The sequence below is a fragment of the Eurypyga helias genome, unplaced genomic scaffold (assembly GCF_000690775.1).
Source record: "Eurypyga helias isolate BGI_N326 unplaced genomic scaffold, ASM69077v1 scaffold26866, whole genome shotgun sequence".
Classification (NCBI taxonomy): Eukaryota; Metazoa; Chordata; class Aves; order Eurypygiformes; family Eurypygidae; genus Eurypyga; species Eurypyga helias.
Genome location: NW_010255070.1, coordinates 9592 through 21038, shown reverse-complemented (window position 1 = coordinate 21038; position 11447 = coordinate 9592). Strand labels below are relative to the sequence as shown.

At 37.2% G+C, this 11447-nt stretch overlaps 1 protein-coding gene across 1 annotated transcript in view; it reads left to right on the top strand.

Annotated features, from left to right (window-relative positions):
• Nucleotides 1–7265, top strand: part of LOC104510842 (receptor-interacting serine/threonine-protein kinase 2-like) — a 12434-nt gene extending 5169 nt beyond the window's left edge. Inside the window, exons 6-11 of the mRNA XM_010153217.1 lie at nt 1057–1218; nt 1928–2013; nt 3561–3629; nt 4408–4573; nt 5475–5627; nt 6946–7265. Of these exons, the coding sequence (XP_010151519.1) occupies nt 1057–1218; nt 1928–2013; nt 3561–3629; nt 4408–4573; nt 5475–5627; nt 6946–7265 (956 nt within the window). The remainder of the gene's footprint in view (nt 1–1056; nt 1219–1927; nt 2014–3560; nt 3630–4407; nt 4574–5474; nt 5628–6945) is intronic.
• Nucleotides 7266–11447: the final 4182 nt, after the last annotated feature.

The window sequence follows — 11447 nt, the reverse complement described above, 5'->3', positions numbered from 1 at the left end:
GGGAAATTGTGATACAAACAGCACTGTCCTTTCAGATGTCCCTTTGCCTTATATTACTGTTACAACACATAGCCCCGTGCTACAGGATATAAAATTTAAATCCCTCAACAGATCCTCAGTGTTTCCAAAGACATTCATCTTTCTGTAGGGGAAAGGTGTAGGTGTAGGTGATACGCTACTTGTATCATCTCTCTGTGCTGAAGTAATGTGTTGGTGAGTTGGATTTTCTGCTTACCTTCAGTGAAAAAGAATATCACTTTATATTTGACAGTTGTCACGTTAAAATCAGGAAAATTTTGGTGACAAGCAACTAACTGGATAAGCGGAATGTTAATTTTTTTTTAAGTTGCTGTGAGTTTCAAATCCTGATCAAGAAAAGCCAGTTCATGCTGATTTCTCTTGTCAGCAGGGAATTTTACTTTCTTGAATGAAAGTGTGAGCGGTTTTAAAGCAGTACGTTTGCAAAGCATTGTATAATAATTGTCGCAGTGTAGGAATGATCCCTGTTTCATAGAGGTGGAGGTCAACAAAAGGCTTCTTTGTTATGGGCTCTGTTCTGCATGGCAACACTTATTGAAGGACTCCTGCGTTTTAGAGGCAGAGGACCTCTTAGAAATACTGCGCAGAATAATATCTTAATATTCATGCATCTTGTGGCTGCTCAAAGTAGATTGGGGGTTTTTGTACAATAGGATTTACATTCTGACAATGCAGGTGTAAGGCTTTACATAAAACTGAGTGCTTACAATATGCCCATAATAATTACATCTATTCCCGAGGTATCTGTGTGGGTAGTTTACACTGTGTGTTTACAAATCCATTTGTGACTTATTATTTGGACAAAGTTCTTTATCCTGAAATCTCCTGTTGTAATAAGTAGCAATAGTTATTGTTAAAGGTTAGCATGTATATTTACCAGAGTGTTAATATATTTCTGCTTTAAAAAAACTAACAGTATTTGTTTTCAAATACACAAGATAACTTATGCTGAATATCATTTTAAAAGCTCTGAGGTGTTTAATGATTTTTGCAGTGACATTTTCCTATAAATTCCAGGTCAAACAACACTGCTGGAAGTTTTGACAGGAATCTGCAGCAGTTTGCGGCCTGGCATTTCAGAAAAGTTTATACCAAGAAATCTGCCTAAGAGGAATAGACTGTTGTATCTTATCACTCTGTGCTGGCATCAAGAACCAGATTACAGACCATGTACTGCAGGTAAGGTTCAGGATTTGCTTTCTTTGTACGATTTGTAATGGATAGTCTTGCTGAGAACATTGCTCTAGCACTCTAAATCAATGATGGAACAATCATCAGAGTAGTGTAGATAGCTTTTCTAACTGAAGGTTCCTATCAAACATAGCTTGCTTACTTCCAAAATTGTGTTTAGCATGAAGTAAAAGTGAGTACAAATAAAGGAAGGAATGTTATCAGCTATATATACCAGTTTATTAAAGATGAACCTGTATTCAGCATTTCTTTATTCCAATACATAACCAGTTCCTTTTCAAAGGAATTGTTTACTTTAGTGGAATTATGTTTATCATCATCTGTTTATAAAAAGATAACCAAGAAATGTTAAAGTTGTGATATTTGAGGACTTTTGAGCAAATTTTCAAAGTTGAAGTGCTGAGGAAGCAATTTGCATATTATTGTGATAGAGTTACACGTGACTGTATAAATCTTGCGAGTTCCCTACATATGTATGAACATTTACGAAAATGTGATTTTAATGTGACTGTAACTGTTCTTCAGTTCTAAAAGAAAACCAAGAAGAGGTGTGAGGTGAAAGTTGTATTAAAACAATTTCATCTAGCTACTCAACATAATAAAGTTAGTTGCAATACACCGATGCCTAAATATGCACACTTTCATACGCAATGTGGTATTGCAATGTGGTATTTAAAAAGCCTTATTACTCCTACAGAATGTGTAGACCTTCTAAATGGAATTTTGGATGGCCTAAGTAAGGAGTCAATTTCCACTGCAGTCTACAATCTGATCGATGCAAAGGTTAGTGCAAAATTAAGGCTTGTTCTCCTACAAGGATATTGCTTGATTATTTCAATTGCAATCTGGAAAGGTTTTGTCTAAATTGTTTTATTGGACATGGAAGAGAGTTGGAGAGTACCCTTTGGCTCTTCAGGTTCATTCAGGAATTGTAGAAAATAGGTATTGTGAGGTTCTTTATGGTGGTTTTAGTTAAACAACAACAGTTCTCTAGAAACTATGACAATTTCTACCTGAGATTTTAAAAAGATGATAGCTTCTTTCCTGTCACCAGCTGCAGTCAGACTGGTAAACCCATGTGAATGAGAACAAATATCAGCTTCAAGTAGGTTAAATTATGGCTAGAATCAAGGATAATGCTTGCTGTATTTACTCGTAAGAAGGTATTTATTCCAGAATCTGGACAGCATTAGTACCTGCTACAGCAACACTAGGCTTTTTTTTTTGGTATGCTTCACTGCTTCTAAATTGACATGCTTGAGGCACCAGATACTGCTTGTCCTAGGGTCTGCCAGGGTTCTCTAATACCACAGGAATGGATGGACAATGGCCAACAACTGAGAGATACAGCTAACTCCACATATGTCTACGTTACAACCTGCCACAAATCTGACTACCACAAATATAGCTATATCCTATCTATTTAACTTAGACATAATGGGAAAACCAGTGACACTTGCTTCAGCCTTTGAGCAAATATTCTGACTCCATTTACACCCATGCTGTGTTGTTGGTTTCATTGTTGTACTTCTGTGAGTTGTTTATGTTGATGCATGATGGATTAATCTGCATGTTGCAATCGCACTCTGGGATTATAAACAGACTTGATCAATGTTTTTAATAGTTGGTATTGTTACAGTCCAAGTCATTTTTACTATTGTTGAATTTAATTTAGGATTGTACCACCAAATACTCTATAATCTAATGCTTCCATCTCCCTCAAGCAATGTTTTATTTTTCTATTTGCTAACTTAGCAAAGAGCACTATTTATTGCTTAAATAACTCAACTGATAATATATTCAAAATTATTGTGATAATGCTACTGGAGATTATTGAAAATGGATTGATTCATAAGTGTTGAAGTATATAAACTAAAAATAGTTGAACAATTTTGCTGCAGACGTACAAAATAGAAAAATGTTACAAGTATTGGCACATCCTTATTGCAGACAGTTTGGCGCACTAAACACAGGACAGCCCTGTGTTTGGGCCCAATGTTTGGATACTTAAAGGAAAACATGTTATAGCTAGCCCAGACTCTCTCAATACAGGGCTATTTTCACCTTCCCCTGCATGATTCAAAACCGGGTTTTAAAATAAATTTGAAATGGCAGAAACAGTAACAGGGTAGAGTTGTGTCAGATTCCCTGCCCACTTACATGTGTCAAAATGCAGAATTGCTCTGTGCAATTCACTGTTGCTATATACCTACATACCTGAGAGTGTAATTTATATTGTCAGCATAAATTGTCCATGTCTTGCCTCTGACAACTGAACTGAACAAACCATATGTATACTTACTAGTGGTACTGTGCTATTTTTTTTTCAGGACACAGCACTTAATGCATGCAAAGGTTCAGATATATACACGCTGCAGACGGGCATGTGTAATTCAGAGGTGAGTACATGCCATGAGAGTCTTAAAAGCCTACTTCACAAGCTGCTTGTTTCTTTGGCAGCCCTGACAATGTATAATACAAACACTGTGGGGCAGAATGTCCCGAACGCTTTTGTTCCTAACCAGGAAAACTCCATCCAGTTAGTCAACAAAACCCACTGGTTTACCTTTTTCCAAGCAGCTCTCTGTTTTTGCAAGAGCAACATTAATTTCCTTCACTTAAGAGTTGCTTTGAAACCCTCCTTCTTGAAGAGGTCCTAACCAAATGGCAAAAATCTAACCTTTCTTTTAGTGTGTTCAAAATGATGGCTGGAAAAAGTCCTAGGATGAATTCTAGAATTTTCAACCAGTTTCTTAGATCAAAGCCAATTGTCTTGTGACCACTCAAAAAATACAGTTAACTCCCCTTTCAAAGCAATTTTAGCACTGGTGGCAGGCCTGCCAATACTGAAAGACAGAACTGAAGCTTACATGCCTAGATCAGACCTAGCTTTAAACAGGTCAAGTTCTGGTGACACCATGGCTGTTGGCAGCATAGGCTGCAAAAGCAATTTAGGACTGCAGTAAACCCTAGAACAGTTAGTCCATGGATCTGTCCTGCCACAGTGACCCAAGGTAACTAGCTGAAGTTGAATTAAGTATGTCTGTAGGCTCAACAACTGCATACCCGCCCTGCCCTGTAATGCTACTGCCTTATATTCCAAGAGAAAACTGTTTAGAAAAGGGTTTGGAACAAAAGTTTCCAAGAATATTTCTTCTCTATTTTGATCTCTTTCAGGTCATCTGTTCACCAAAACCCAACCGTGCAATCAGCAAGAAAATTCCTTTTGTAGTGCCAAGCTTGTCAACTATTCTACTTGATAGCAGTGCAAATAATGCAGGAAGAGAAAATATTCTTGAGACGGGTCTGTCAAATACTATCCTACAGAACACAACAAAGAAAGGTATCTGTCTTTAAACATAGTCAGCTCCCACTATTTTAGATAAATAGTTGGAAAAGGATAAATATTACTAGTTGTTACATGTACACACGTTATTTTCGATGTAAAACTGTCCCTTCTCAGATTACAGATGTGTCCTCTACTGGTATTACCTGAAGCATGAGTTCACTGCAGAAAACCAGTGGTGCCACATACCTTTTGATTAAGTGTAGACATCAAAAAGCCTCTTTCAGTTACTATTTTAGAACCTTGGCCTGTACTGTACAGGTGCCTTTCCCTCACGCATGTTGCCATTCCCTCTGCCTGTTGCTTTTGACAGAACAAATCCCTCCCAGGAACCACACTGCCTTATGCCACCAAGAATAACTTTTTTCTAATTTGCTAATAAATAAAGGATATATCTGTTATAAAGACTGTGCTGCCAGGAACGTGTGAATGATTCTTGGTAATCATCATTCCTATATAAATAAATTCCATTGCCTTTCTGATGTGGATTTGTCTTGACAAAGTGTTTAAATTTTGTGTCAAGTGATGCATTTCCTTAAAAGCTTTTTCTGTACTTGTTAGAAGTGATTTGACTTCCTGTGGCTTGACATTTGTATCCAAAAGCATAATATCTGCATTTCCAAGAATTTTAGTTCTTATCAATAGCTGTCAGACATAGGGACAGAATAGAATGTTCCATAACTTCAGAAACAAATTCCTAAGGTTTAAAAAAGTCAGATGTGTGCAGTAATACATGCCAAAATCTTCCTAGGAATAATGATGTATAAACAAGGCCTCAAAGAACAGCCAGTAGTAAGCTAATCTTCAGTTCAGTTCTAGCCCTCCTGGCTGACATATATAATGTTCTGTTGCTGTTCAATTCAAGGCTCTCATCTTATTTATCTTAAACTCTTTCTAGACCAGCTGGACTCTGACAGCAGAAAGTCAAATTCCTTTTGCACGATTCCTTCACTTGGTTCAACTGCAGGCAAAGAAAGCAGTCAGCATAAGGACCCACCACTGGCTCATAAGCACAGACCACAACCTACGCATCTTGAACAAGCAGTGACAAGTAAGACCCCACTTCCAGTTTGAGGTGGCAATATTCTCCTTGGCCAGATCTTAGTGATTAAATTGCTTAGATTTTGGAGGACACAGGCCTCCTTAAATTACTGTGCAAATTTTCAGGTATTTAGTGTAGTAACTCCTCCAAACTTGATACAAATGTCTCCTGAGTCTGTCTCTGTATATACCTGCTCCTGTTTCTCAGAAGTTCGGGCATTGGCCACAGAGAACATTGGCTTGTTCTCTTCCAAGGTCATATTCAGGCTGAGAACAGTTCTGAAAAGACCATAATGAAAATACAAAAAATATAGCACACACTGAATGTGAAAGACATTAGTTGTTGAAGTCTGGGATTTTTTTCTGTAATTTGAGGCTGTGTATTCTATACCTCTAAAAAGATAGGTACTCGCCACAGAAACAGGTGACTAGAAGGGGGTACCACTCATTTCCTTACTTTATGTAGTCTTAGTTTTTCTTACAGAACAGAGGCAGAAAAGGCCAGCTGCTGATTCGTGAGGCCTGCCTCTGCCTCTAGGTAAACAGCTCACAAAGCTTCTTGCTAGCTTTTTGCAAGCTGGCTTATGACAGTTCTCACGTCTAGCTGACCATCCTTTTCCACTTCAATTTACTTCAGACTGATTACATAATTTCTGGATAAATCAACAGACTGGTTCAAGCAGGAAAAGTTCATCACAGAACTCTACTGGGAATAATCAGAATGACAGAGGCATGGTCTCCAAGCAACAATAGCTTTTGGTTATTAATTGTCTCCTGGTGTATAGTATTTACTGTACACTGAAAAACTTAATGTCAGTACTAAGTATTTTAATCAGTTTGTGAAAGGAGACAGAACCCAAAGTTCTTGATTATTTTGCCGAGTGTTACTTCTGTAACTAGTTTGGCTTTGAGGTAATATTCAAGTTCTACCTTTCATAATATATGTTTCAAACAGTCCTACTATCGTGAACTACCTATTATCTCTTCTGCTTTCTACAGGACAAAGTGTTCTCATCTGTGTCGAGCCAAGCTGCTCTGTATAGCCAATGCTAGATAAACAGCAAGAGACCTGAAAATCTCCTCCCCTTACACAATCTGAGCATTTAATAATCTTTAGAAACACTAATTTTCTGTAATCTGATCTTCATGAGTTTTGAACAAAAGATAAAAGTAGACTAGTTTTGAACAGAGAATGCAAATTAACCCTTCCTACTCCCTTCCTCTAGTGAGTTTATATTTCTGGTGTTGATGTTATCGTTTGCTAACAAGCTCTTTTCTGGAAGAAAAGAGCACTTAGTTTATCTCATTTTCTTTCTTTTTCACTCAAGATCCTTGCCACAAAGGAAACTGCTGTCAAATACTAGCCTGCCAGAGACAGACCATACTGACCTGCATGACAGAAGGACGCCTCAACCACATCCTCGATGTCCTTCGCTCACAGCAAACGTTGTCCCGAATGGATTATGAAACAATTACCTCTTACCCCACAGTGACTGGCCGTGCTCGGGCATTATTGGACACTTGCCTTTGCCTTGGGGAGAGCGCAGCGCAGGCTGTAGTGACTGCACTTTCAGTGACCAAAGGTAGTCCTCTGAGACGAGGCAGCCATTGCCCAGACTGTCCTTCTAAGGCAAATAGGCTGCTGTGACTTTTATTGGAATGGCAATGATTCACGTTAGTTCCTCATAACACATCGACTGAAGCCAATCCTTCCTACATCCCATGATTTGATTCCTCTAGTGGAAGAAGCTAGCTGGATTAAAAGGTCAAGTCAACCTACTGACTGCAGAAACTACCAAGACTGGTATAACATTATAAATTGGACCTCAGAGATGGGAGGAGTGCTATGTGTGCCAGAACAAACAGACAGATGACACCTTGCTTCCTTGATTTTTATTTTTTTTTTTCCAGAAGGGAGGAAAATGCATCATGACTTTTTGGAGGTCCACACTATGGAAGATTGGCTGTTACTAAATCGTTTCAAATAAGGATAGCAAACAACAGGGTACTGGGTGAGGAGAAAAACCACTGCCTTTCACTAGGCTCATATCTGAGCCAGCTGTTAGAGCGAAAGGCTTAAAATCAAGAAATACTTCTTCACTGGGCCTTAAGTAAGACTTGGAAATTTTACATTATGCATATAAATTATTTTCACTCACAAATGGTCATAGGCTCTGAAAATGGGTCACTGATAGCAACGCTTTGGAGAGGTGGGGCTTAAAGTATTTTCTAAATGGAAAAACATTAGTATCTTACATCATGTAGTTCTCTAAGTATGTCTGCAGTTCAAATGTAAAATTAAACCAGGAAGAAGAGGTGCCAGGCTGATCATTTGAAACTGTGGTTCTGCTGAACTGCAACAGAAAGTAGTGGAATTAACTATAATGAAAATGAGGTTATATAAGATGCTGGGTTTTTTTGAAGGCACATTGGGATTCCTTCAAGCTTCTGAGCACTAGATTAACATGAGAACTTGTTATACAATCTACAAGTATTTCAAGTGCAAAACCATGTTACTCTGTTTCCCTATGTTGCATTTGTTCTCTGCAGTTTCAAACTGCTTATCCAATTCAGTAGTTTGGCAGGTTGTGATTTTAAATACAGTGATGATGTGTTTCCTAGGCACATCTAAGATACAAGAAATTTGTTACATCATATGCTACAGTGTTGCTGGAACCATGAATATTTTTTTTTTACATAAATTCATTAACCTTTAAGACTGCTTCTGATTGTAACACCATATTCTCAAGGCAATGTCTATCAGAATATGTTGAATATAGTTTGCCTATTAAAGAAGCTAAACATCTAGTTTACTGTTGAGTGAGTTTGTTTGTTTGTTTCAATCTACACTTTAAATGGGGAAACTACTTACCAAACTAGTTCAGTCTCTGATAAAAAAGGATATATGCTGTCATGGTGTTTTGCCTGTTTAGAAGCCATAAAATAATCAGAATAAACCCGATAATCACTCGCCTGTGTGAAATATTTAGACTCTTTAAGAAGGAAACTGGCAATATTGTTGAAACCTAATTATCAGCTTTCAAAAATTATTTCATTCCGTTTTTCTGCTGGGCACTTTATAATTCCGCCAAAGATGTGCCAGCTGGCAGGTTATGATTTTTGTTGTAATGTTTTTGACATAGAACTAGTTTTGGCTCTTTTCTTGAAACAGCTGCCTACTTGAGAACAGCATTTGATGCCAAACCTAAGCCCAGTCTTAACTGTTAATTGCAGAACTGGCATCAAACCAGCGAGAGCACAAGTTATCTGTCTTTCCAGACAGATTTTTATTCTCATATTTAATTTTCCAACTGAAGTATTTGTAATTGTATGTGACCATTGAGTTAGATCTATTACTATCATGCTTACCCAAATTTTTAAAAGATAACCCAAGAAGACAGTTTGTAACCAACTACAAAACAATGGCAAATTTGCTTCTTCATGTTAAAAAGCACCTGAATAGAATTCTTTAAATATGTTATTTAACCATTAACTCTAACCACAATCAGATTGTTTTCACCTTGCTCAACTGAAATCAATGCATGTGTTTGACAGCATTGCCATAACTAGCTATGCTACTGCCAAAGCATTGCTATAAACATATTTGATTTAGCCACATGCACAAACTTTGTCACAATTCTCCCTTGTGTAATGTAAACATTTAAATTTTGGTGTTTGTTGACAGTTGCAGCTGTTGGGAAACTTAAAGTGTGGTATTTTGAAGGGATGCTACTTGTTTATTGAAATGAAACTGCTGTTGATATAAAAAGTTTCTATACAAAACTGGAATACAGTGACCTGAAACTAGCATAATTTAATTTTGTCTCACCAAAAATAGTCTTATAAGGCCTATAACGTGTTGGCTATGTAACAAAGATGTTAATGTAATGTCTTGATCGCTGATGTGAAACATGAAACTGCTTAAAGTTTATGGTATTCTGCTGTATCCAAGCTAGTTCATTAGGGAATTGTTATCGTCCTTGCCTCTGTTCTGCAGTTCTCTTGATATCACAAAACAATATAGAATAAACCAGGCTGAGCAAGGGTAAAGATAAAAGAATCAAACTGTTCTTTAGTATCTATGGGAAGAAACAAAGTGTGAATCTGAAGAATTCCTAGAGTCCCAGGAAGGAAATACAAAACATGGGTAACTCTACAAAACAGCAAAGGTAATAATAAAAAGAAGTCACTTCAGGACTGATCATACAAAGTGATTAGTAAAACTCTCTTGCGGTTAACTCAGAAAAGACAAAACTAGAATTAATAGATGTTAAAAATAAGTCATATTCAAATTCTATGAAGCTGTTTAGATTTGTTAAAGGAACAGTAAGTGGAGTAGGCAGATGGTTATTTTTCTGTCTTGACTGTAATATCTTTTTCTTCTGGATGCTGGTTGCAGTTATCTTTTGCTGACTTGTAAAAAGATGACTGTCCTTGCCCTTTTTCCTATCTATACAACACCTTTATCTGAGCTGGGATACTTCCTGCAATGTAAGAACGTCTGCACTAGAATTTGTTTGAGGTTAATTTGTGTAAAATTAATCTGAGGTACTGGAATGAAACGTCTAAGAGATTAGTCCTTCTAGTAGAGAGCAAAGCAAACAAAGCTATAAATACCACTCAATAGTTATCACCAGTGCCTGTTAAAAACAGAGTTCCAGAGAACAACAGAGGAAGACAACAAGCGCATATTCATAAAGTGCTAATCTACAAAGCTTTAAAAAGTGCATTTATGGACTGCTAATGTACACAGAACTGTACACCAGGTCTAAAATCTACAAAAAATAAAGCACTAACTAAAACATACTAAACCTCAAGGATTTTCATTTTATTATTTTATTGTTTTATTGAAGTCTGAATTCTACATAACCTATTAAAAGTTTTCATGATTGCACAGGTTTACTTGAGCTATTCATGTGAAGATTTGTAAAGAAAGCTAAGTGCATATATAAATACTTGTGGGACTGGTACGTTAGGAAAGGACTCAACCATCATCAAGGGAGGTACAGAGAATTTAGTTTCTTCACTGCTATTTATTGATTATAGTGCTATACAACTCCTAACTATGCTCTCCTTCAGTAATATATATTGTCTCTAAGACTGCTGGGGTGTCTTATGCCTGAAGAAATCTTGTGCTATATTCCCTTTCATTCTTTTCCTGTCTCCTTTGCAAAATATTATACTGGAGCTCAAAAGGCCTCAGCACAGTTTTGATATTCTGTATCAAAGAAGTAATCCCTTGCTTGCCTTGCCTGGGCTACATTCCCTTCACTGAGTGCATGGTTGACTTGACAGCTGGTAGGTCAGCCGAGCTAAACAAAACTGGATTTTGAAGGTAAGTCCACCATAAATGAAACTACCTGACAGGGTCTGCAAATCACATATTTGATGAGTTATTTCATTAAAGTTATCACAGCTGTAAGAAATCATTAATTGTACATGTTATTGCTTTAAATCATTAAATTCGGCATGTGTTAAAAGCTGCCGGTACTTGCAGCACTGCATTTTGCTTAATCCCAACCAGACAAAAATGGTAGACAAGAAGCTGAGATGTACCATTTCCAGCTCTTGTGCTGGTATGACAGAAATTTGTGATCAATATTTTATCTCCTGCCTTTATTTCTCTTTGCCAAGAATATATCCAAAGTAAGAGTTAGAGATCTATAGCCTCAAACCGCCACCTTTGCTGGGCTTTAAGGTTGACCCGTACTCTTCCACAGATGAGTTGTATCATTTGAAGAAACTGTGGACTTCAGCCTTCAACCAGGCTGAATTAACTGGCAGTGATTTAGAATAAAAACTTCTTCACCCCTTGAAATGCGATAACATT